This window comes from Cetorhinus maximus, chromosome 29 (assembly GCF_964194155.1).
Source record: "Cetorhinus maximus chromosome 29, sCetMax3.hap1.1, whole genome shotgun sequence".
Lineage (NCBI taxonomy): Eukaryota > Metazoa > Chordata > Chondrichthyes > Lamniformes > Cetorhinidae > Cetorhinus > Cetorhinus maximus.
In genome coordinates this window covers 25,166,271-25,194,031 of record NC_135907.1, presented here as the reverse complement: position 1 = coordinate 25,194,031, position 27,761 = coordinate 25,166,271, and the positions used below count along the sequence as shown (strand labels likewise).

General features: G+C 43.6%; 1 protein-coding gene across 3 annotated transcripts in view; it reads left to right on the top strand.

The window, feature by feature from the left end:
• Positions 1–27,761, top strand: part of sacs2 (sacsin molecular chaperone 2) — a 77,053-nt gene that overhangs the window by 25,268 nt on the left and 24,024 nt on the right. For all 3 annotated transcript variants that reach the window (XM_078531947.1, XM_078531946.1, XM_078531945.1), the window contains 3 exons: positions 4,112–4,223; positions 24,002–24,148; positions 24,517–25,987. In XM_078531947.1, the coding sequence (XP_078388073.1) occupies positions 4,199–4,223; positions 24,002–24,148; positions 24,517–25,987 (1,643 nt within the window). In that variant the 5' untranslated portion in view covers positions 4,112–4,198. The remainder of the gene's footprint in view (positions 1–4,111; positions 4,224–24,001; positions 24,149–24,516; positions 25,988–27,761) is intronic.

Below are 27,761 nucleotides of genomic sequence, written 5' to 3'. Positions count from 1 at the left end.
TCACTCACCATTCTGACTTGGAAATATATCGCCGTTCCTTCATTGTCGCTGGGTCAAAATCCTGGAGCTCCCTCCCTAATAGCACAGTGGATGTACCTACACCACATGAACTGCAGCGGTTCAAGAAGGCAGCTTACCGCCACCTTCTCAAGGGCAACTAGCGATGGGCAATAAATGCTGAGCCAACCAGAAAAGCCCACATCCCATGAATGAATAAAAGAAAAACTCAGTGGTGAGTGGCACTGGGAGTAATGCAGAGATTACTACCTTCGAGGTCCTGATTCCTAATCCCTTTCCCAGTTCCCTAAAATCTTCCTGCAAGACCTTGTACCTTTTTCTGACTATGTCACTGGTATCCATATGGACCATGACTACAGGCTGTTTACCTCCCTATGCTCTGTAACTGCTCGGTGATCTTAATCCAGGCACCAGGGAGGCAACATACCATTCTGGATTTAATCTGTGGCTGCAGAAACACCTTTCTGTTCCCCTATCACCTATCGCTATTGCTTATAGCTGAGGCAGCTATGGGCCACAAAACTTTGCACAGGTGGTGGCACCGCTCCCCTCCCCAGCTGAAAGGTCAAGGCTGAGCTCACCATAGGGCCCTGCAGCTTCAATCTGATCTTGGTTGCCTGTTAATTGGATCAGGTTGAGATTGGGATTAATGGGAGCTGTGGCCACTCTTGGAACTGCAGTCAGCTCCCCCTCAAGGATCATCGCTGGAGCTGGACATCTAGGGTCCAGTGGGGCCAGTGAGGCAGGCAACCTCCGTCCCCCCCCCACCCCGAGGAGGTGGGAAGCTACAATCAAGAGGCAGAGGGATAGTTGGGGGTGGGCAGGGGTGTAGTGGAGGAGGATCCTCCATTATCCCCAACCTGCTGCCCATGGAGCAGGCAACCCGGTCACTGGTAAAATACCATTAATTGGCCACTTAAAGGTTTAAATTGACCCAAAGGCATGTCGGTCACCTGTAGCCTCTCTCGCAGCAGGTAAAATGCTGGCAGAGGCAGGTAGGCAACAGGCATGATGTCCTCCCCTCTATCCCACCCAATTTTATGGAAGCCCACACTCTGGAGCATGGGAGGGGGGGTGCGGGTGCATAAAATTCCAGCCATGGTCCCTTGGACTTTGCTCTGGCTGCACTCTTTAGAGGTACCATCACTCCCAGTGGTATTCAGAACTGAATACTAGTTGGAAAACAAAATGCACTCTGGGGACTCCTGCACTATCTGCCTGGTCCTCCCTGACTGCCTGGCAGTCACCCAACTACTATCTGCCTGCCTAACAAGCTGCATGATGACTACATCCAGAAACATGCTATCCACAAAATTCTCCACCTCGCTGATTACCAAGGTGTTGCCAGCTGCTTCTGAAGCTCTGAAACACTGAACTCGAGCTGCCCCAGATAATGACTCTTCCTGCACTTGTTGTCGAGGACACGAGAAGCATACTCACGCAGAATAGGATGTGCTCTCCATGGGACTGAGATGCCCTGCCATACATCGATTTATTAACTGACTTAACTATTGACTGACTTAACTATTGACTGACTTAACTATTGACTGACTTAACTATTGACTGACTTAACAGAATAAACTTAAGACTTAAATAATAAGAAGCCTCACCAGTCAGCTTTGTCCCTTGTACTGAAGTTGCATATTTTAAAGGGAGGTTAGCTTAAATGTTTTACTTAGCTCTCATTACTCATATACCTCATATCTTAATTTACTGAAAAATTCAGAATCCTTTAGTGTTGTTATTTCAACACCATAGGCCAAACAAATTCAGTGCTCCCTGGATGAAAAAGGAGAAGAAAAATGTGCTTATGACAGGTGTCAGATAGAAAATACAATTGAGAATCAAGCGGAACACAGAAGTTTCAGAGGAGAGGTGAAGGAGCGAATAAGAGAAGTGAAGAGGGATTATGAGAAAAGACTGGCAGCTAACATAAAGGGGAATCCCAAATCCTACTATCAGCACATAAATAGTAAAAGGGTGGTAAAAAGGTGGAGTGAGGCTGATTAAGGACCAAAAGGTGGAGGCAGGGTGCATGACTGAGGTGTTAACTGAATACTTTGCATCCGTCTTTACCGTGGAAGCTACCCAGGCCTTGGTGACAGAGGAGAAAATTCTGTCACCAGAAGGGTTCAAAATTGTTAAGGAGGAGCTTTTGGATAAACTTTTGGTACTTAAAGTTGACAAGGCACTGGGACCAGATGAGATGCATCCAAGGATATTGAAGGAAGTGAGAGTAGAAATTGCAAGGGCACTGGCCATAATCTTTCAGTCTTCCCTAAACTCAGGGGAGGTGCGAGAGGACTGGAGAATTGCAAGCATTACGCCCTTGTTTAAAGAAAGGTTGTAAGGATAAGCACAGCAATTACAGACCAGTCAGTTTAACATCGGTGGTGGGGAAGCTTCTAATTTACTCGGGATAGAATTAATAGTCACATGGAAAAACGTGGGTTGATTAGCCGGCATGGATTTCTTAAAGGAAAATCGTGTTTCACTAACTTGCTGGAGTTTTTTGAAGAGGTAACAGAGAGGATTGATGAGGGTAATGCTGTTGATGAGGTGTACATGGACTTCCAAAAGGCATTTGATACAGCGCCGCACAACAGACTTGCGAGAGAAGTTATAGCTCATGGAATAAAAGGGACAGTAGCAATGTGAATACAAAATTGGCTGAGTAATAGGAAACAGCGAGTAATGGTTAATAGATATTTTTCCGGCTGGAGGAAGGTTTGTAGTGAAGTTCCCCAGGTGTCAGTATTGGGACCCCTCCTTTCCCCAATATATATTGATGATCTCGATCTTGGTATGCAGGGAACAATTTCAAAGTTTGCAGATGATACAAAATGTGGAAGCATTGTAAACTATGAAGAGGGTAGTGTAGAATTTGAAAAGGACATAGACAAATTGGTGGCGTGGACAGATAGGTGGCAGATTAAGTTCAATGCAGAGAAGTGTGAGGTGATTCCTTTTGGCAGGAAGAATATGGGGAGACAATATAAAATAAGGGGTACAACTCTACAGGGTGTGCAGGAGCAGAGGAACCTTGGTGTATGTGTACATAAATCATTAAAGGTGGCACGACAGGTGGAGAGAGCAGTTAATAAAGCAGACAGTATCCTAGGCTTTATTAATAGGGGCATAGAGTACACGAGCAAGGAGGCTGTGCTGAACTTGTATAGGACGCTAGCTGGACCTCAGCTGGAGTATTGTGTACAGTTCTGGGCGCCACGCTTTAGGAAGGATGTGATTGCATTGGAACGAATGCAGAAGATATTTACGAGAATGGTTCCAGGGATGAGAAACTTCAGTTATGAAGAGATAGATTGGAGAAATCGGACTGTTCTCCTTGGAGAGAAGGCTCAGAGGAGAATTGATAGAGGTGTTCAAAATCATGAATAGGCTGGACAGAGTAGATAGTGAGAAACTGTACCCGCTCGTAAAAGGATCAAGAACGAGAGGGCGCAGATTTAAAGTAATTTGCAAAAGAAGCAAATGCGATGTGAGAAAAACTTTTTCACACGAGTGGTTCGGGTCTGGAATGCACTGCCTGGAAGTGTGGTGGAGGCAGGTTCAATCGAGGCATTCAAGAGGGCATTTGATCATTATTTGAGTAGAAACAATGTGCAAGGGTAGGGGGAAAAGAATGGCGCTGAGTTATAGCGCTCATTCGGAGAGCCAGTGCAGACATGATAGGCTGAATAGCTGCAACAATTCTGTGATTCTATTTAATTTAACTTTATCTCTAGATTTGATTAATCAATTGAACACTGATTGTAATTATATGATAAATTATCATAGTTGGCTTTGATCTAGTGTTACTTTATAGTTGATTAATCTTATTAAATTATGATAAAAGTTAAAAGCTTACCAGATCACATAACTCCTTGTCCTGTGACATCACTTCACAATATATCCTGCCTCTCATTGTTACTGCTTTCTCCTGCTGTGCTTTGTTGCTTTGCCGCTGCCCCTGTTCCTCACATTGTAGTTAAATGCTCCTCTCTCGCACTGTGCTTTCTTGCTCTGAAAGAGATGGAACCGCTTCATCTCACAGTGCATGTTAACCATGTTCTTTCATTTTTTTTCTCTACAGGAACTAATTCAAAATGCAGATGACGCTGAGGCCAAGGAGGTGGTGTTTATATTTGATGAACGACCTTATGGGACGACAACTGTGTTTATGAAGGATCTTAAAAAGTTTCAAGGTATTTCTGTTCAGGATGTAAAACTGATAAAAAGACAAAGATTATAAAAGGATTTTGAAATTCAGATTTGCTTTTCTCAAGGTAACTGACAAGTTCCAAGCAAATCTTAATTAAAAGATATAGTGCTACCTAATTATGTGGGCGTAATGAGAACCATTCTAATTTTGTCAACATAAGTAAGACAATTCAATAGGTTTCTGTTTCTTGTCCTACTGCACCCCCTCCTTTTCAGTGATACTCCAATTTTCTTAACTGAATTTCTAGGCCCAGTCAATCAGTTATTTGTGACCTTTCTCATGACCTGTGTCTCTTAATAAGAGGAAAAGCACTAATGTTGCTAGAAGTGAAAAGTCTACAATCCCAAAAGGCAAAGTAACAATGGGCTGGATTTTATGGAGCCCGCTGGAGGGCAGGTGTGGAGGATTGCACAGGAGGCTGCTCGTCAGGAATCAAAAACTCGTCCGTTAGCGGCGGGCACCTCATTTTCATGCATAATGGCCAAATTGCATATAATTTAAAGCCTTGCGTTCTTTTGAATTGCCGGGAGCTTGGGGAGCCTAAAGTTCCCCATTGCTTTCTCCATCGCGATGTCTCGGCCAATCAGTGCCAACCAATCAGCTGCCTTTTCTCCTGCAATATAAATTGTTGTGATGATTTGAAATTTGGCATTCTTGCGTTTGTCCTGATGGGTGCAAGACACAAAGCTTCGGCAACATGTGTCTCTTTTCAGCAATATTCAAGTTTTGTACTACCAAGCAACTGTTTATAATTTAAATGTTAATCGCTGGGATTTAATGCAACCTCCCCAATTTAGTGAAACTGACACAAGTATCTTGAGCCTTGAGTAATCCCCCCATTGAAAGCTGGAGACTTAAATGTAACTTACCTGACTCTCTGGGAGAGTCGTTTTGACTTGCAGGAGAGTGAGTCATGGGGCGCTGGATTGATATTAGAGAAGTTTTCTCTGTGTAAAAACTTGTTTATCAGACATTCCATCTGAGGGTGGAGCCTCAGGCAGAAAGTGTTGGATCCAAAGGTTTTGCATCCAAAATTTAACGGGACAGCGCACAACTGAGGTGCAGAGGGGTCATTCCTCAAAGTGGCATCACAGATCTGAGTCTCTGAGTGGAGGTGACTGCCTGTAAAGAAAGGGAGAGGTTGTGGCAACATGGGAATCATTCACCCTGTATTCCTTTATCCTTAAGTGCTGGCAGGGATGCATGATGCTGATAGGAAGTAGGAGCATGAGTAAGCCATTTAGCCCTTTGAGTCTGCTCTGCCATTCAACTAGATCATGGCTGATCTTCAACCTCAATGCCATTTTCCTATCCCCATATCCCTTGATATCTTTAATGTCTAGAAATCTATCTTGAATATACTCAATGACTGAACCCCCACAGCCCACTGGGGTAGAGAAGTCCAAAGATTCACCACCCTCTGACTGAAGAAATTCCTCCTCGTTTCAGTCCAAAATAGCCTACCTATTATTCTGAGACTGTGTCCCTGGTTCTAGACTTCCCCAGCCAGGAGAAACATCTTTCCTGTATCTACCCTGTTCAGCCCTGTAAGATCTTTGTATGCTTCAATGAGATCACCGTCTAAACTCTAAAGAATATAGGCCCAGTCTCCTCAATCTTTCTTCACAGGACAATCCCACCATCCCAGGAGTTAGACTGGTGAACCTTCGGTGTACTCCCTGTATGGCAAGTATATCCTTCCTTGGGTAAGGAGGCCAAAACTGTACACAATACTCCAGGTGCTGTCTCACTAAGGTTCTAAACAATTGCAGCAAGACTTTTTTACTTCTGTACTCAAATTCCCTTGCAATGAAGGCCAACATACCATTTGCCTTCATAATTGCTTGCTGCACCTGCATATTAGCTTTCACTGACTTATGAACAAGAACACCCAAGTTCCTTTGGACATCAACACCTCCCAAACTCTCACCATTTAAGAAATATTCTGCATTTCTGTTTTTCTTACCAAAATGGATAACTACATTTTTTCACATTATTTTCCATGTTCTTGCCCACGCGCTTAACCTGTCTAAATCCCCATGAAGCCTCTTTGCATCTTCCTTACAACTCACATTCCCACCTAGTTTTGTGTCTTCAGCAAACTTGGAAATATTACATTTAATCCCCACATCCAAATCATTGATATAGATTGTGAGTAGCTGGGGCCCAAGCACTGACCCTTGCAGTACCCCATTAGTCACAGCCTGCCAACCTGAGAATGACCTGTTTATTCCTACTCTCTGTTTCCTGTCCGTTAACTAATTCCCAATCCATGCTAGTATTTTACCCCAATCCCAGGTGCTCTAATTTTGCTCACTAACCCCTTGTGTGGGACCTCATCAAAAGCCTCCTGAAAATCCAGTGCAGTAAAGTCCTGCTGCTTGCGACTTCCTAGTTCACGTTTTCACTTACCTGCGCTTTGCACTTTGTACACAGAATCGCGCATCGCGTGAGCAATGTTCGCTCATCTGCGGTTTCTTTTCCCTCTCTCTTCTTTCTCTGGGGAGACAACAGCCATAATGGAGCAGAGACCAGAATGGTTGCAACTGAAGTGCAGGGACTTACACGGAAATGTCTGAATTTCGCTGCAATAATGGCTGTGTTCATTTTGAAATCTTCACCAATGTGTCGCTCAGAGGCTCCCCCGCCTGTCAGATGCAGGTACCGCACCACAATTTAGAGTCGAGTAACTGCCCAAACCAGTGCTCCCCTCTCATGGCTGGAACCTATTTAATTCAGCCCCATGGAAAAGCATGTTTGTTGTTCAAGATTTCACCGTTTGTGAAGTTTCGCAGGAACGTAACCCCCACAAATGGTGGGACTTTACTGTATACCATATCCACTAGTTTCCCCATATCTATTCTGCTAGTTACATCTTCAAAAAAACTTAAACAGGGTTTGTCAAACATGACAAAAACAAAAATACCTGGAAAAACTCAGCAAGTCTGGCAGCATCTGTGAAGAGGAACACAGTTAACGTTTCGAGTCCGAATGACTCTTCAACAGAACTAAGGAAAAATAGAAAAGAGGTGAAATATAAGCTGGTTTAAGGGGGGGGGGGGTGGGACAAGTAGAGCTGGATAAAGGGCCAGTGATAGGTGGAGATAACCAAAAGATGTCACAGACAAAAGGACAAAGAGGTGTTGAAGGTGGTGATATTATCTAAAGGAATGTGCTAATTAAGGGTAGAAAGCAGGACGAGCAAGGTACAGATAGCTCTAGTGGGGGTGGGGTGGGGTGAAGGAATCGAAAAAGGCTAAAAGGCAGAGATAAAACAATGGATCGAAATACATTTAAAAATAATGGAAATAGGTGGGAAAAGAAAAATCTATATAAATTATTGGGAAAAAAGGGGGGGATCGGAAAGGGGGTGGGGATGGAGGAGAGAGTTCATGATCTAAAATTGTTGAACTCAATATTCAGTCCGGAAGGCTGTAAAGTGCCTAGTCGGAAGATGAGGTGCTGTTCCTCCAGTTTGCGTTGAGCTTCACTGGAACATTGCAGCAGGCCAAGGACGGACATGTGGGCATGAGAGCAGGGTGGAGTGTTGAAATGGCAAGCAACAGCAAGCATTTCCGCAAGCATTACCCAGACCTCCCTGTTGCTTGCCATTTCAACACACCACCCTGCTCTCATGCCCACATGTCCATCCTTGGCCTGCTGCATTGTTCCAGTGAAGCTCAACGCAAACTGGAGGAACAGCACCTCATCTTCCGACTAGGCACTTTACAGCCTTCCGGACTGAATATTGAGTTCAACAATTTTAGACCATGAACTCTCTCCTCCATCCCCACCCCCTTTTCGATTTTCCCCCTCCTTTTTGTTTTTTCCAATAATTTATATAGATTTTTCTTTTCCTACCTATTTCCATTATTTTTAAATGTTTTTCCATCCATTCTTTTATCTCTACCTTTTAGCCTTTTTCGATTCCTTCACCCCACCCCACCCCCACTAGGGCTATCTGTATCTTGCTCGTCCTGCTTTCTACCCTTAATTAGCACATTCCTTTAGATAATATCACCACCTTCAACACCTCTTTGTCCTTTTGTCTGTGACATCTTTTGGTTATCTCCACCAATCACTGGCCCTCTATCCAGCTCTCCTTGTCCCAATCCCCCGCCCCCCCACCTTAAACCAGCTTATATTTCACCCCTTTTCTATTTTTTCTTAGTTCTGTTGAAGAGTCATGCGGATTCAAAACGTTAACTGTGCTCCTCTTCACAGATGCTGCCAGACCTGCTGAGTTTTTCCAGGTATTTTTGCTTTTGTTTTGGATTTCCAGCATCCGCAGTTTTTTGCTTTTGTCAAACATGACCTTCCTTTCATAAATTGATGTTGACCCTGCCCAATCCTATCATTATTTTCTAAGCATCCAGTTAACACATCGTTGTTAATAGATTCTAGCATTTTCCCTACGACTGTAGTCATGCTAACAGGTCTGTAGTTCCCTGTTTTAATCCTCCCTCCTTTCTTAAAAAGTGTGGTTACATTTGCCACCCTCCAATCTGCAGGATTCAGAATCTATAGAATTTTGGAAGTAACCACCAATGTATCCATTATCTCTATATCCGCCCCTTTCAACACTCTGGGATGCAGCTCGTTCACTCCAGGGGATTTATCAACCTTCAGTCCCATTAGTTTCTCTAGTACTACTTTTTTTCAGTTGCTCATTCTTGTTGCTTCACTAGTATTTCTGGGAGGTTTTTTGTATTTTCCTCTGTGAAGACAGATGCAACGTATTTGTTTAATTTCTCTGCCATTTCCTTATTCCCTGTTATAAATTCTCCTGTCTCTGCCTGTAATGGACTCACATTTCTTTTTGCTAATCTTTTCACTTTTACATACATGTAGAAGCTTTTACAGCTGTTTTTATGTTTCTCGCAAGTTTACTTTCATGTTCTATTTTCTCTCTATCAGTTTCTTGGTCCTCCTTTGCTGAATTCTGAAATGCTCCCAATTCTCAGGTTTACTACTTTTTTGGACACTTTCTAAGCCTCTTCCTTTGATCTAATGCAATCTTTAACTTCTCTTGTTAGCCATGTTTAGATCACTTCCTGATGGGTTTTTGTGCTTCAAAAGAATGTAAATTTGTTGTAAACTATGTACTCATTCTTTAAATGCTAGCCATTGCCTGTCTCCCATCATATCTTTGAATGTAGTTTCCCAATTAATCATGCCAGTTTGCCCCCTGTACCTTTGAAGTTGCCTTTGTTTAGATTTAAGACCCTAGATTGAATTTCGGATTGAATTACATCACTTTCAAATTTAGGGTAAAATTCTATCATATTATGGTCATAAGAGCATAAGAAATAGGAGCAGAAGTAAACCATGTGGCCCATTGAGCCTGCTGCATCATTCAATATGATCTGACTGACCTTGGGCTTCAACTCCATTTTCCCCCATGCTTCCCATTCCCTGAGAGACCAAAAATCTGCCTATCCCAGCCTTAAATGTTTTCAATGATGGAGCATCCACAACTCTCTGGGAATTAGAATTCCAAAGATTCACAAACAGTTAAGAAGAAATTTTTCCTCATCTCAATCCTAAATGATTGGCCTCTTATCCTGAGACTGCCCCTATGTTTTAGATTCCCTGACCAAAGAAAACAACCTCTCAGCGTCTGCCCTATCAAGCTCCTTCAGAATTTTGTAGGTTTCAATGAGATTGTCTTTCATTCTTCTAAACTCCAGAGAATATAAAACAAAAATAAAAATACCTGGAAAAACTCAGCAGGTCTGGCAGCATTTGCGGAGAGGAACACAGTTAACGTTTTGAGTCTGTATGACTCTTCAATAGAGCTGTTGAAGAGTCATACGGACTTGAAACGTTAACTGTGTTCCTCTCCGCAGATGCTGCCAGACCTGCAGAGTTTTTCCAGGTATTTTTATTTTTGTTTTGGGTTTCCAGCATCTGCAGTTTTTTGCTTTTATTCCAAAGAATATAAGCCCAGTTTACTCAGCCTCTCATGATAGGACAATCCCCTCATCCTAGAGACCAATTTAGTGAACCTTAGCTGTACCACCTCCAATGCAAGTATATCTTCCTTAAGTATGGAGACCAAAACTGCACACACTACTCCAAATGCGATCTTACTAAAACCCTGTATATCTGTAGCAAGACTTATTTATACTTGTGCTCCAGTCCCCTTGCAAATTGCTTGCTACACCTGCATGCTGCCTTTCTGCATTCCTTCAGCAAGCACAGCCAAGTCTCTTTGAACATCAGCACTTAACAAGTTTCTCACCTTTTTGAAAAATATTCAGCTTTTTTTATTCTTATGACCAAAGTGAATAGCTTCACATTTCCCTACATTACACTCATCTGCCATTTTGTTGCCCACTCACCTAACCTGTCTAAATTTGCTGATGATACAAAGATAGGTAGGAAAGTAAGCTGTGAAGAGGGCATAAGGAGGCTACAAAGGGACATAGGTTAAATGAGTGGGAGAAGATCTGCAAATAGAATATAATGTGGGAAAATGTGAAATTGTCTATTTTGTCAGGAAGAATAAAAAGGAAGCACATTATCTAAATGGTGAGACATTGCAGAGCTCTGAGGTGCAGAGGGATCAGGGTGTCCTAGCACATGAATCACAAAAGGTTAGTATGTAGGTACAGCAAGTAATTCGTAAAGCTAATAGAACATTATCGTTTATTGCGAGGGAATTAAATACAAAAGTAGAATGGTTCTGCTTCAGTTATACAGGGCATTGGTGAGACCACATCTGGAATACTCTACGGAAGGATGTAAATGCGTTGGAAGAAGTTCAGAGGCAGTTTACTAGACAAATACCTGGAATGGGTGGGTTGTCTTATGAGGATAGGTTGGACAGGCTAGGCTTGTATCTGCTGGAGTTTACAAAAGTAAGGGTGACTTGATTGAAACATATAGGACCCTGAGGGGCCTTGACATGGTGGATGTGGAAAGGATGTTTCCTCTTGTGGGAGAATCTGTAACTAGGGGCCACGGTTTAAAAATAACGGTTCACCCATTTAAGACACATGAGAAATTTTTCCTGAGGGTCGTGAGTCTTTGGAACTGTCTTCCTCAAAAGGCAGTGGAAGCAGAGTCTTTGAATATTTTTAACTAGATAGATTCTTGATAAGCAAGGGGATGAAATGTTAACGGGGATAAGTGGGAATGTGGAGTTGAGGTTGCAATCAGATCAGCCTTGATCTCATTGAATGGTGGGAGCAGGCTCAAGGGGCCAAGTGGCCTACTCCTGCTCCTAATTCATGTTTGTATATCTCTTTGCAGCCTCTGTGTCCTCCCCATAGCTTACCTTTCCACCTTGTTTGCTATCATCAGCAAACATAGATACAATATTCTCCGTCTGTTCATCTAAGTCAATAATGTCGATTGTAAATAGTTGAGGCCCCAGCACTGATCCTTGCAGCACTCCACTATTCACTGCCTGCCAACTTGAAAAGTCCCTATTTACCACTCTGTTTACCAATTAACCAATCGCTTAACCAATTCTCTGTCCATGCTAATATATTACCCCCAACTCCATGAGCCCTTATTTTGCCTATTAACCTTTTGTGTGGCACCTTATCGAATGCCTTTTGGAAATCCAGGTATACTACAGTACTGGTTCCCCTTTATCTTCCCTGCTAGTTATATCCTCAAAAACTCTAATAAATTTGTCAAACAGAATTTCCCTTTAGTAAAACCATGTTGACTGTTCTAATCATACTATACTTTTCTAAGTGCATTGTTAAGACTTCCTTAATAATAAATTCTAGCATTTTCCCAACAACATATAATAGGTTAACTGGCCTGTTTTCTCTCTCCCTCCTTTCTTGAAAAATCTTGCAACAGTTACCAACTTCCAATAGTGGAATCGTTCCTGAACCTAAGGAATTTTAGAAAATAGCACAACCTCTATTTCTGCAGCTATCTCTTTTAGAACCCTAGGGCGTAGGTCATCAGGTCCTGGGGAATTATTGGATTTTAGTCCCTTAAGTTTCTCCAATACTTTATCTCTGTTGACATTAATTTCTTCGCTCTTTTTAGCCCCTATTTCTGGTATGGAACTTGTGTCTTCTACTGTGAAGACAGACACAAAATATTTGCTCAATGCCTTTGCTATTTCCTCGTTCCCCCATGATAATTTCTCCAGTCTCTGCTTCTAAGGGGTTAATGTTTACTTTAGCTACTCTATTCCTTTTTATTTACTTACAAAAGCTCTTACAATCTTTTTATATTTTTATCTGGTTAACTCACATTCTATTTTTTTCCTTTTTATCAACTTTTTGTTGGCTGTGTGTTGGTTTCTAAAACACTCCCAATCTTCAGACTTGCTACTGTTTTATGCAACATTATAAGCCCCTTCTTTTAATCTAATACTACCCTTAACTCCCTGAGTGAGCCAAGGATGGACCCTACTGTCTGAGTTTTTGTTTTTCAATGGAATGCATTTTTTTGGTTGTTTGAATTGTTTCTTTAAATGTTTCCCACTGTTCATTTACCTCCATATCTTTTAGTTTATTTAACCAATTAACCTTAGCTAGTTCACCCCTCATACCTATGTAATTGGTTTTGTTAAGATTTTCCCTAAAGGCTCCTTTACAATTACAAAAGATTGTTAATTAGCCCTTTATCATTGTACAATACAAAGTAGCCTGATCTCTAGCTGGTTCCTCAACATTCTAGAAAACCACCTCATTTACATTCTAGAAATTTGTCTTCCACGGCATTAGTGCGAATTAGGTTTACCCAGTCTATATGTAAATTGAAGCCCCCCATGATTACTGCATTACCTTTGTTACATACACCCCTAATTTCCTAATTTCTCCTGTGCCCTATTTGGTTTGGTGGCCACCCAGTTTGGGCCTATAAACAACTCCTACCAATCTTTGCTGCCTCTTGCTGTTTCTCAGCTCCACTCAAATATTCTACATCTTGACCTCCTGATCTAAGATCCTCTCTCACTAATGTACTGATCTCATCCGTTATTATCAGTGCTACCTGACCTTCTTTTCCTTTTTGCCTATCCTTCCAAAATGTTGAACACCCCTGAACATTCAGTTCCCAGACTTGGTCACCCTGCAGTCACATGTCTGTAATGGTATTTACAACATACCTGTTTACTTCTATTTGTGCCGTCAATTCACCTACCTTGTTGTGAATGCTATGTACATCCAGAGTGCCTTTAATTCTGTCTTTTTTATTATTTTCACAGCCTTATCTTTTTTTTATTCATTCACGGGATGTGGGCTTCGCTGTCTGGGCCAGCATTTATTGCCCATCCCTAGTTGCCCTCGAGAAGATGGTGGTGAGCTGCCTTCTTGAACTGCTGCAGTCCATGTGGTGTAGGTACACCCACAGTGCTGTTGGGGAGGGGGTTCCAGTATTTTGATACTACTGCTGCACTCTTAAGTTTGTATGCTCCATCTCCCCACCCTACCACACTCTGATTATCATTTCTATTATTGCTACCTTGCACTCTTGTCTTGTCCTGTCTCTTTAATTTATCACATCTTCCACCACTTGATCCCTCGCCCTCTCTGCCTCCCTAAATATACAACTCACCAGAACAGCGGTCCCAGCATGGTTCAGGTGAAGACTGATCCAAAGGTACAGCACCCTCTTTCCCCAGTACTCGTGCCAGTGCCCCATAAATGGAAACCCATTTCTCCCACACCAATCTTTGAGCCACACATTTAACTCTCTAATCTTATTTGTCCTACTCCCATTTACTGTTGACTCAGGTAATAATCCAGAGCTTATTACTTTTGAGGTTCTGGTTTTAAATTTGGCTTCTCACTGCTCATATTCTCTGAGCAGAACTCCTTTCCTGTTGCTATGTCATTGGTACTTACATGGACTACGTCAACAGGATCCTCCCCTTCCCACTGCAAGTTCATTTTGTTATGGCACAGCTGACGGTAAATGCCAAGCTGCCCAAATCCCAAAGGGAAACAGCTGCCAAAACGGTTTTTGCAATTTGCATAGTATGAAGAGAGATTCTGAAATCAGGAAATGATGTCCCCCAACTACTTGTGATGATCTTATAGTAGAGTAAACGTTTATTAAAAGAATAAAGCAAAAAAAAACACAATTACACAAGAATGGCTTCACATAGTAAACAGTATTTTAAAATAGTTCCACAAGATCTTAACTGAACTACCCACAGAGCTAACGTTCCTCTTTTCTGTTCAGCAAGTACCCTTAAAGATTTTCAGAATCTACTGAAACCCTGTAATTTTTAACCACACAGTGCCTTTTGTACCTTGGAGTGTCCTCTGAGGCTGACAGCAACTGGATCTTCAGGTCTGGTCTTGTTCACACTGTCCTCTGGGTGTTCTGACCAGCTATCCTGCTGTCTTCTGGGAGATCTAAACAGCTACCCCCCCTCACATAGGCTTTAGTATTACCTTAAAAGCATTCATTCCCTTTGATCTCTCTATTGTCTCAACCAGTCTCTTTAGAAATGCTTTCTTCCCAGACTTGATTAGACTCTTCTTTACTTTAGCTCTTAGGTTTTTTAAAAAAGTAAACTTACCCTTTCTTTACTTACTTATTTACACTTTTTACAACCTGCATATATCCCCCTTTGAACTAAAACAACTGAATTCAAAACAACTCCTGTTATTGTTTTATGTAAAACTCTGATTGAAGTTCCACTTGGTTCATTAACATATCAAAACCACTTCTTACTGTTGGCTTTAGAAGCTTGCAGTCAATCTGGCTCTTACTCCAACTACCATATTTACACCCCCAACAGCCTGTCTTCCAGTATATTTCAAATATGACGGTTATTAACAGAAGAAAAATATTACAATTTCTTGTTTTCTTGACACTCTCCATCCCAGGGCAGATATCCTTATCCCTGGCATTGGGCAAGCAACACCACCTTTCTGGACTCTCACTGTTGGCTGCAGAGAACTCTGTCTATACTGTCCCCAACTACCACTACATTCCTATTAACTCCCCCTGCTTGAATGGCTTCCTACCACTGCCATGATCAATTTGCTCACCGATCCTGCTTTTGTCTATACAGGCTGCAAGAGCCTCATATCTGCTGGACAATTACAAAGGTTGAGACTCCTCTTCTACCTTCTCGATCCCTGCACATGCCTCAATTGCAGTTACCCTTCTGTCCCTGACCATGGACTCTATCCTAAGGGTTATGACCACTTCCTGGAGCAAGGTGGCCAGGTAACTATCCCCCTCCTTGGTGTGTCGCAGTGTCTGCTGTTCGGCCTCCAGCTCAATGTTCCCCCTCCAGTTCCTCCAGCCACAGACACTTACTGCAGACGTGTTTGCCTTGGATCACACAGGTGTTCATGAGCTCTCCCATTTGCAGCCTGCCCTGCCATCTTTATAGCATTTAATAAATTAATTATTTAACTGATTACATTTTAATTAACATCTCCGGTCCTGTATGTGCTTATATCCTTATTATTTCAACAAATGTCCTACTTACTCCAATTGAAATTCTCTAGTTAAGATAAATAGGAAATACTCACCAGCCAATTTAATAAGTTTTATTATTATTAGTAAACCTTATTACTACTAATACAACTTTACAATTACTAAATTTACCTGAGTTTTGAAAGATAAATGAGAAAAATAATCCCAACCAATCAACTACCTGTTTTCCTGTGATGTCACGCTTGATTATGCTCAGAGTGCAGTCAGTTCCTCCTGGAGTCACAGACTGGACTGGACAGCTCTTTTCACCATGCTGTACACTAATCAGTGTTGGCTGCCCAGCAGCAGTAATAGGAGGCTAGCAGCAATGGAGAGGACAATGCAGGCCCCTGGCGCATCCAAGAGTTTACAGGACCAGGATGACATACCTGCAAATGTCAGGGAGGCAGTGCCTGAGGAGACTGCTGAAGGCAGACAGTCACAGACCTCTGAGCCCTAATGCAGGACGATCTGCACCCACAGAGATTCAGTGAGCAGTCGATGTCACTGACTTTGAAGGGCACTGCAGCTCCAAATTTCTATGCCTCCCATTCCTTCCAAGGGTCTACAGGTGACGTTTGCAGCATCTTCCAAGCAACCACTCACTGCTGCATTAAGGAGGTGACAAATGCATTGTACAAGAGGGCTGGAGATGTCATAAGATTCCAGACGGAAGAGGACAGCCAGGTGGAGATAGCAATGGAATTTGCAGTCATTGTTGGCTTTTCGCATATTCAGGGAATAATAGACTGCACTCATGTTGCCATCAAGGCACCATCTCAACAGCCAGTGATGTTCATCTATAGAATGGGATTCAATTTGCTCAGTATGCAGTCAGTTTGTGACCACAGGAACGCGTAATGTAGGTGTGTCTGCAATATCCTGGCATCAGCTATGATGCCTATGTGCTTCGACACTTGTAGGTACCTCACTTGTTTGTGCCAAGCCCACAGATCAGTGGATGGATCCTCCGTGATAGGGGCTACTCTCTTTGGACCTGGCTGATGATGCCAATTAGAAGAACAGTACAATGCTAATCATGGCACAACAAGGGCCATTAAAGAGTAAATCATCTGTCTTTTGAAGATGCACTTCTGTTGCCTCAGTCACTCTGGGGGGATTCTCTCCAGAGTGACTCAGTGAGGGTCTCACAGAGAGCTGTTATGTGCTGCAAACTACACAATCTCACCACGCAGAGGGGGTGACAAAATCAGCCTGGAGGGGGAAGAAGAGGCAAAAGCTTCATCTGACGTGGAGAACAGAAAGTGAAGAGTGAAATGGAAGGGGATCTATAGCATCGGGCGGAATTATTCTGCATTCAAGCCATGGAGGTTGATGCACAGGAGGCAAGGGAACACCTCATCCTAACTGACTTCCAAATAACTCACTATTAAGGGCCATACATCCACCAGCCTTACCCTGTCTCCATGAAAGGCACATATTCCTGCAGTGAAGCACTCACACTGATCTTCCTCTGCCATTACATAGACGCCCGCATCTCAATTTGGGAGCAAGCTCCTGTGCCCCTTGTCCACATAGTAATATGCATCCAACCATCTTGAAGGGACGATGTAAGAAAGTCCTCATTTGAAAGAACACACAGAGCAGAATTTTGAGGTCGGTGGGAGGGCGAGCCCAGTAACAGCTGGGAAACGGCCCAACACCCACGATCGCCCCCCGACCGTCCTTTCACACTGGTCAGGAAGGGGCGGGTGGGGTGGGGTGGGTGCCTGTTGGCCAATGGCAACCCAGCGGCCAATTTAAGAGCAGCCCAGACAGCCCTGGATAGCTGCCAAGGAAGAACGTATCCTCTGCATCTTCAACATTCAAGCAATGGAGTCAAGTGCAGCTGGACATGGCAGGAGGGAGGGCAGGTTGGGTGGGCACTCGGCCACCCACTTTTCAGATGAGTGCCTCACAGTCCTCCTGGAGCAGGTGGCTGCCAAGAAGGACACCCTTGTACCCAGAGATGGGAGGAAGAGGCCACCGCATCTCACAAAGAGAGCACGGGAGGAGGTTGCAGCGCTGTTTAGCAACTGAGGTGGTGCAGCGCAGCAAGAGGTTCAGGAAGGGTAAGTAGCGTGTCGGCATGGGTCAGTGTGCAGAAGTGTTAAGGTGTGGCCGTCCCCCTGTGGACCTCAGAGGTGCTAGAGTCTGAGTGCCAACTGCCAGTGACCCTGGAGCTGGCCAAGGAGGTGAGCCCTGGCTGCTTCGACTGAGTGCTTTGTGGCTCAAGGACCACGACTCTGATGTGTCCTGCGAGGTGTTCCTCAACTTGGGTTGGCCAGGCTGCAATGGCGCAGGTTCAAGCAGGATGCCCTTGAACTGGAGAGCTGGCACGTTCTACATGCAACTGGGCATGGAGAGGCAGGGGTGCCAGATGAAGATAAGTGCGCAGAGGTGAGAGTATCAGATTGTGCTGATACCATTCTAGTGTAGTCTCTTCATTGATGGGAGCCTCAAACATGGATTCTCCATTGATCATTGAAAATCGATGGCACCATCTACAATGATGTAGATCTCCATTGTCTCAGCAGGGTGCCTGGCCTGCACAGTGACAGTGCGATGACTTTAACTAATGGCATGTCCTTGTTCTCCTTTTTAGATTCGCCAGCACACACTCGCTCTCTGGACTCCGAAGGGCCACCCCTGACGCCAGAGGACCACCGGACTTCATTTGCACCTTCGTCACACTCGCTCTCTGAACCAGGCACCAGCACAGATACCTGCGCCTCCGTGGGCAATAGATCGGCAGCTAGAATATCGGTGCACATTGATGAGGGCATTTCACCCTCGCTTGAGGTGTAGGCGGAGGCAGAGAATGCCGAGGGCGCCAGCAGTCGGAGGACTGCTGGGGAACCAGGACGATGCTCAGTCGAAGGCAGATGATGAGTCCCTGGAGTTGTCCATCAGGCGGCAGATGCTGGATGTCCAGTGGGAGGATCTGGCGGAGACCCATGAGGGTCCTCGTGCCATGGTCTCTGTTGTGGAGGAGTCCATGTGGAGCATGAGCACTGCGTTGACCCTCATGGCCGAGCGCACTGCCCCCATTGAGAGAGTGGCGATTCATGGAGAGGCAGCTCCAAGGACAGAATGAGGAGTTCTTGGGGTTGCGCTCGGATCTGCAGCCCTCACACAGGCAATGACCTCAGGTAGTCAGTGCCAGTGTGGGAGATGGATGAGGCACCCAGTATCCCAGCTCGATGCCCGTCCATCAATGATGAGCAGGAAGGTCCAGAGCAATCTCACATTGGCGCACGAGCTGCTTGTCACCTCTGCAGACTCCTCTCAGGGCGCTCTGGATGACGGCAGCAGCTCCTCCGCCCCTCCACGTGGCATCTGATGGGGCTGCGGTGACTGGAGAGATGCCAGCCGAGGCACTGGCTGCTCCCTCCCGGGAGGGGCCAGCACAGGCTCCACTGGCCAGAGGATGACTGCCAAGGTCATCAAGGCCAACAGGACAGCAGAGTTAGCAGCTGTCTCCAATACCGCTGCCAGCGAGGCGGGGGCACCGAGACGTAGAACTTGAAAACGTAAGTTAAAGGCACCATGAGCACAAGAGGGTGATTTTCTGTGCATTTTTGTTTGGTTTATATGTCTGCTGGTGTGGACATCAACATCAGTAATGGTAATGTCATTATGCTTTCATTGTGACAATAACATTAAATATGCTTTGGTTCTGATGGCCTGAATATGCTTCACCTTTTTTCTTTCTGGTGCAGGGTATGCCAGTATATAATGCTGAATGTAAATGGCTGGATACTTTTTTGCACAGGCATTGAGTGGACTTTGGGTGCAAGTGAAAGGGTCATTTCAGACATCCGGGTTGGAGGTGGCAGCCCTGGCATGAGGTGGAAGCAGATCTTTGGTAGCTTATTCAAAGGAGTGTTGGATCAAGGTGCCCCTGGTGTCCCTGCCTCCCTGGAGGCTACCAAGTCTGCCTTCACACCCTCAGCGTTCTCCTCTTCTGACTCACCACTGGGTTCATCATCTGTGGCCTGTGCAGCTGCGTCAAGATCCTCTTCCTCCAGTGGGTACCCCCCTTGCAAGTGCCAGATTATGGAGGGCGCAGCATGCAACCACTATCAGTGACACCCGCTCTGTGGGGGGGTATTGTAGTGCATTCCCTGTACGGTCCAGGCATCAGAAGCACATCTTGAGAAAACCTATGGTCCTCTCTACCACTGCCCTTGTGGAGGGATGATTCCTATTGTAACACTGCTCTGACTGTTCTTGGCTGGTGGAGAGGTGTCATGAGCCACTTCTTCAACGGGTAGCCCTTGTCACCCAGCAGCCATCCATCCAATTGGGCTGGAGCATTGAAGAGCCTCACACCTGGAAGTGTCTCGGGATGTACACATCATGGGAGCTGCCAGGGTACCTTGCACAGACTTGCAGAATATGCAACCTGTGGTCACACACTATCTGCACGTTCACGGAGTGGAATCCCTTCCTGTTGATGAAGGTACCCGGCTGATCCGCTGGCACCTTGATAGCCAGATGTGTGCAGTCAATGGCACCCTGGATGCGGGGGAGCATGTCAGGCGTGCACCCACATGTGGAGCAAAAATTCCTGGTTATACAAATTAAAGTAAAACAACAGTTTAATTGTGACACCAACACTCCTTCCTTAACACAATTTTATAAACACCAGTGCTACCTTACTGTATGAAAATGAACTTCTTGAAACATTTCCAAGTGCTGCAGATTTGGTGGGAGCAGGTTGCTGCTCTGTGCCCTGTGGCCTTTGATGACAGTGATGGTGTCCTCTGGCAGCCCCAGGCCTGGATAGTCCATGGCATATAAGGCTGTCCTGCACCAGTGCCAGAGACTCATCTGTGGCCAGTAGAGGAGTTTGGGTCACTGACAGAGGGGCAGGGGAGTTCCTGACAGCACTCTGAGTACCTTGAGAAGAACCCTCAAGTGTGTCAGGCTCCGCCAACCTCTTGGTGTAAGGTGACACTTTCTTTCTTCATCCCTTTTTTGGCAACCTGTCACTCAAATGCACCCTTGCAGTACGGAGGAGGTTATTCATCCTTTTCTGCACTGGATCCAGTCCCTTGGATCTGCTCATCTCTGTAGAGACCTCCATCCAGGCCACTTTGGTCATTCATGAGGGTCTTTTACAGCCATTAGTAGGAAACAGCATCTCTGCACTCATGGACTGCCTGGAGGAGGTCAAGCAGCAAGCCTTCACTGAACTGTGGGGTGGTGCAGTGGCTGGACTCATGGCCATAGAGTCATAGAGATCTACAGCACAGAAAAAGGCCTTTCGACCCATTGAATCTGCACCGGTCAAACAAGTACCTAATTATTCTAATCCCATTTTCCAGCACTAGGCCCATTGCCTTGTATGCCATAGCATCGCAAATGCACATCCAAATACTTCTTAAATATTATGAGGGTTTCTGCCTCTACCACTCTTCCATGCAGTGAGTTCCAGATTCCAACCACCCTCTGGGTGAAAAAATTCTTCCTCACACTCCCTCTAAACCTGCCCCTTACCTTAAACCTGGTTATTGATCCCTCCACCAAGGGGAAAAATTCCTTCCTGCCTACCCCTCATAATTTTATACACCTCAATCATGTCCCCCCTCAATCTCCTCTGCTCCAGGGAAAATAACCCCAGTCTATCCAATCTCTCCTCATAACTAAAACTCTCTAGCCCAGGCAACATCCTGGTAAATCTCCTCTGCACTCTCCCTAGTGCAATCACATCCTTCCTATAATACGGATTCCAGAACTGCACGCAATACTCTAGCTGTGACCTAACCAGTGTTTTATAAAGTTCCAGTGTTACCTCCCTGCTCTTATATTCTATGCCTCAGCTAATAAAGGCAAGTATCCCATACGCTGCCTTAACCACCTTATCTACCTGTTCCGTTACCTTAAGGTACCAGTGGACATGCACACCAAGGTCCCTCTGATCCTCGGTATTTCCCAGGATCCTACCATTCATCGTGCATTGTTTGTCCTGCTAAAGTGCATCACCTCACGCTTGTCTGGATTAAATTCTATTTGCCACTGATCAATCTATCTGACCAGCCCGCCTATATCCTCCTGTAATCTAAGGCTATCCTCACTATTTACCACCCCACCAATTTTCGTGTCATTACTCTGACATCTCAGGCCTCAGTTGAACCTGTTGATGCCAATGACTGAATTTGTGTGATGCCTGATGATTCTTCTCTCCGGATCTTGAAAAGTTGTTTGTTTCTACAGCAGAAATTCAAATGTTGGATAATTCAATTTCAAAGCTCCTTTAGAAATGCTGCATGCTGAATTCCAGAAACAACATAGGGCTGTCTGCCCTTTAAAACAGCACCAGATCCTGCACAAGGATCAGGTGATGCAGGCTTCCTGGCGTCAGAGTCACTTTTGCCATGTTATCTGGTGGCATACCCATGTCACCTGCATTCATGAGCTTCCCACCACTTGATTCTTTGCTAAAGAGACTACTTCCGGATCTGCCGGTGGGGTTAGCGTGTTGGGAAGATATAATAATTGTCATAATGTTATTGGAATTTATTGTTAAGTAGAGTAATAGCGGTGTCAATGTCTGTGTGTGTGTGATTTAATTGAATTAAAGGCAGCTGGTCTGAAGGCTTTGATGTATCAGAAGATGAGCTAGGTTTGAAATGTTAAATAGGTAGACATAGGTGTAAAGGGAGCATTTGATTTTTAAATAAACCAGATTAGATTGTTTTCAAAGGAGAGGTGAACTGTGTCACCTAGCAAGGTGAAGTTCAGAAACAGTGGGCAGAATTTTGCCCTCATCAGGTGGGCGGGCCCAGGAGCGGTCCCGAAGTCGACCGGTTCCCAACATGGATTTCACACTGGCTGGCCAATTAACGGCCAACCAGCGTGAAACGCATGCTGCAGCGCTGCTGGGGTGAGGACGGCAGGAGCGCGAGCGCTGAAGTTCGCAAATGCTTGTGGGTGCATGTAGTAAAAGCTCTCTGAGCACAGAGCTGCCTCAGGGAGCTGAAGATTTTTATCCATATAAATAAAGAATTTTAAAATAAGTGACTCTGTCACATGAGCAGGGATATATAAAATATGAGTGCAAAAAGTTTTTATTTTTAATCACTGGATGAAACCTCATCCTGCCCACGGTTGGGCAGGCAGCGAAAAATTCCAAAGCATTAGTTGATTAAGGGCCTTAATAGGCCGCTTAATTGTCAGTGGGCACACGCCCACTGACTGAAATATCACCCAAGTGCACGATGACGTTAGGACACTTGCCCACATCATCGCACATCATTTAATGCTCGTTTGGGTTTGGCGTGCACCCACCCGAGCACAATATTCTGCCCAGTGTGTTTATTTTTCCCAAATATTACTGGTAAAATTAGTACTATGAGAAATTTTTATTATCAAAGAGGTCCACTAAGTCCAAAGACATAGTGAAATAATGGGAATTTGCATTCAAAGAGGAAAATATGTATAAAGGGGCGAAGGCTGTATATAATGGTAGGCATTCTAAGATCTAACAAGTGTGAAATGCCTTTGGCATCTAAGCCTCAAGCTGCTGTCTACAAAGAACTGAAGTTAAGGAAACTCACTTTGAATTGGATTGTTCAGGGTCATGTTTCTTTGCCTGGGTCTTTTAAAATCTGTGTGTCTTACTGTTGCCTTAACGAAAGTGTATCTGGGAGTTAGATTAATTAGGGGATTTAGAAGTTATCACAGTAGTAATTTGTAGATCTATGTATGTATTTAAAACTATTTCTTCTATTAATGAAGGTTTAATTTAGTTTTGTAAGAAACCTATAAGACTTGGTGGTCTCATTACTACTGAATTCAAGGTACACATCTCAAAATTTATACAAATTGCAAAACAAGTTGTGGCAGTTGTTTCAAGTTTCCCTTTGGGATTTGAGCAGCTCAGCATTTACCATCAGCTGTGCCATAACAAGCGACAGCAGGAATAAAATCCAACCCAATAGCTCTACATGTTTCTTACACTCCCTGTTTTGGTTGATTTACTCCCACTGCAATGTGACGATAAAGTCCTGTTGACATAAATGGTAATAAAGTAAGGCTTTTAATATTGCTGAGACTTGAACTCTGGCACTTTAAAAAAAATTTTGGTATCAACACACCTTCTGGGAAACACTGGGCTGCAGTGTTTCCAGAAGATGATTCACCACCACCTTCTTGAGGGTAATTAGGGATGGACAATAAAATGCTGGAATTGCCAACAACACTAACATCCCATGAAAAAAATTGAAAAAAGGGATTAAAGTTCCTTTTCTTTGAAAGGGAATCAGTATAAGTTACTGTTTTACAAACATCATCAGCACCAACTCTGCAACCCTGTTTTATGTTCTCTTCCTTTAGGTCCAGCTCTCATAGTGTATAATGATTCTGTATTCTCGGAAGAGGATTGGCATAGCATTCAAACTACAGGAATCAGTAAAAAGCGTAATGACCCCAGCAAAGTTGGCCAATTTGGCCTTGGATTCAATACTGTTTATCACATCACAGGTGAAAGAATTATTTAAGTATGACATTGTATTATATATAACTGTATAAGAATGCCATTTACATGTTTTAATTTTAGTAAGTTACCCATTTGTGTACATAACAGCATGAAGAAGTACTGTGAGAATTATAGTCACTTTTGTTAAAGAGACGAGCAATAGTACAAAATAAAACAAAGGTAATAAAACATTAAGATGCTGTTATTTGTTAGTGTACGGTCAAGATAACCAATTATTTCATAGATTAGTCCGTTAAAATTAAAATCTGTTTATTTTTACTTTTGGAACTTGAAGGTTAAATTGATGTTGGTGAGCTTATACAGGTGGCATTGTGATCTCTTGAAACTATTTTTAAACTTTTTTTTTCTGTAGACTTGCCAAGCATATTCAGTGGGAAATATATTGGTATATTTGACCCACAAGAAAAGCTGTTTGGAGAACAGGAAGCAGGGTATATATGGTCTCTTGATGACCCAGAGGACAGGAAAGCTCTTGAACACTCCAGAGATCAGTTCAGGCCATTCAGATATGCTATGGAAGCAATTGGGACAATAACATGGACAAATGCATTAAAAGAGCATTATTTCAAGGGAACTTTATTTAGGTTTCCATTGAGAACTGAACCTTCAGAAATATTAGACAACCTATATGACAAAGCTAAGATCTTTGATCTTTTTGATTCCTTCCAAGCAGATGAAGATATGAGTCTCTTGTTTCTCAGAAATGTTACTACAGTCTGTATTAAGCATATTGATACCAGTGGAAACGTAAATGTCCTTTTAGAAATAACTGCTTTGCAGCCTGAGTACATTCCCTCTTTTAATCATAACTTCAATGTTGAAAGGCAGGAATTGGTCTCCAATGTTAAATCTTCTACCTACATCAGAGCTATTTCACATCGCATTGCAATGGAAGAACACCACAATCACTGGTTAATAACAAATTGCACAGGCAACAGAGGCAAATGGGCTAAGTTAGATGACCTGGCCGAGAAGTTAAGTTATACTCCATATGTTGGACTGGCTTTTCCATTGAGTAAAGCAGAAACTACTGAAGCTGACTCAAGAACAGACTTTGAAGGGCGTCTTAGTTTCTTTCTACCACTCCCAAATAATGAGGCCAACAAGACTGGATTGCCTGTCCATATAAATGCCTTCTTTGGACTTTCAGACAACCGTAGGCATATCAAGTGGGTTGAATCAGACCAAAGATACGATGAAGCAGCCAAGTGGAATGAGCTCCTGATAGAGAAAATCTTTCCGTGTGCATACTGCCAACTTATCCTGGATGCCATTACTCTGGCTCAAACTTTAGTGCTAAAACCCTCATCGGTATATAGTTTATGGCCAGACTATGAAAAAATGAATCATAAAGAGCGTTGGGTTAAGATAACTAAGGAAACCATCAAACATTTGCTGGAATTCAATGTTCTATGCTTGGCTGCCTGTGAAGAAAAGTGGATAAGAGCTGACAAAGCTATCTTTTTACAGTGCTATGATCGGCTTGACATAAGACAGGCAATAGAGAATCTTTTGATAAAAGAGGCCCAACCTTTGGTTAGAGTGCCAAGTCATGTATTTAAGACCATATTATTCACTTTAGAAAATCAAAGTTACTTAAATGTGGTCACTCCAGCATCTTTACGAAACATTCTTCAGCATTGCAATTTGAACATTATCTCACGTGAAGAAAAATTAATGCTTCTGGAATATGTTCTAAGTGATGAGCAATACAGTTCCCTTAACAATCTTCAACTCCTCCCAGTCAGCAGTGAATCCTTTGTAAAGTTCCAAATCAGTCCATCTGATGACCTTGTATTTACTGACTCAGCAAAATTCCCACGGTAAGCATTTAAAAACAATAATATAAAATAGTTCATTCAGTTTTGGTTATACTATTGCAATAAAATTATTCAATACCCTGACAGCAAATTTGAATATGGTAATGTAATCTGTAATGAAAATGTGGTTCATCTCCTTGTGCCACTGTGCCATAAATATTAGGGAGTTCCCGTATTTCTTACCTGATCTTATTCACTAGTCTTTGCTGGAGTAGTATTGGGACAGTTCAAATGGGTAAGTGAAGGATAAAGCAGCCAGGATCCCTTCTCCTGTTGTTCAGCGACTTTCACTGGAAATCCAAGGATGCTAAGGGAGGTAAGGGTCGAAATTGCAGAGGTACTGGCCATTATTCCTAATCCTCCTTAGACAATAGGAGTTGTGTCAGAAGACTAGACAATTGCAAATGTTGCACCCTTTTAAAAAAAAGGGTGCAAGGATAAACCCAGAAACTAAAGGCCAATCAGGTGGTATAAAAGCTTTTAGAAACAATAATCCTGGACAAAATTAGTCACTTGGGCCAGAATATTGCCATCGGCATGCAGGGGTGGGCCTGACACACCGATTCATAAAATGACGCGCAATGACATCAGGCGTGCGTCCTGATGTCATTTCGATATTTTGTTCAGCGGGCGTGCACCGGAGACGGCTGCGCACCCGCCGAACTGTCAGTGGCCTATTAAGGCCAGTAAAAAAGCAATTGAAGTAGTTAACCAGGCTGCCCGTCCAACCTTAAGGCCGGCGGCAGGCGAAGAGCCCAAGCAGCCTTCGCGTTTTTCAGGAAAACTCATCCACGGGCGGGATGAGGTTTCCCCGAAGGTTTTATAAATTTATTAATTAAATTTGTAAAATTCACAAACATGTCCCAACTCATGTGACACTGTCACATGATGGGACATGTTTAAATAATTTTTAACTTCCTTTATTCAAAAGTTTTATTATGAACTTAATCTTCCTGAGGCAGCTCCGTGGAGGAGATTGCTGCGCTCTTTTGACTCTCCCTCCTCCCCCCGCCCACACAGATAGCACTGAGCGCTATGGAATGCACATTACACTGGGTGGGCCTTAATTGGCCCACCTACGCAAAAAGGTGCCACGCAGCCGATTGCAGGTGGCGATCGGCTCCGCGCCCGCTCCCACCCAGCCTGCCCGACATAGGTAAAATTCAGCCCTTGGATTAATTTAGGAAAGCCAGCATAGATTTGTTATGGCTAAATCATATTTAACTTGATTGAATTTTTGGGTGAAGTAACAGAAAGGCTTGATGAGGGTAATGCGATTGATGTATATGTTGTTCTAAATGTCATTTGATAAAGTGCCACAAGTTTGCCAGCAAAGTTGAAGCACATGGAATAAAAGGTCAGTGGCAACATGGATACAAAATGACTAAGTGATAGGAAACAGAGAGTAGTGGTAAATGGCTGTTTTTCAGACTGGAAGAAAATATTCAGTGGGGTTCCCCAGGAGTTGGTACTAGGACCACTGTTTTTCTTCATATATGCTTCAGGTCAGATTTTCAGGAGTTATGGAGGAAGTTAAAAAGTATGACATCATAGGTAGTAATCTCTGGATTACTTCCAGTTCCACACACTAATGAGAATAAAAACAGGAAGATAGGGATGACCAATGCCTGGCTTGAGGCATGGGGGTGCAGGAGATTCTTTGGGCATTGGGACCAATCCTGGGCAGGAAGCACTTATTCAAAAGGGACAGGTTGCACCTCAACAGGTAATCCAGGGAAAAATTAGCAGTCACTTAGACAAATAAGGATTCATGAAG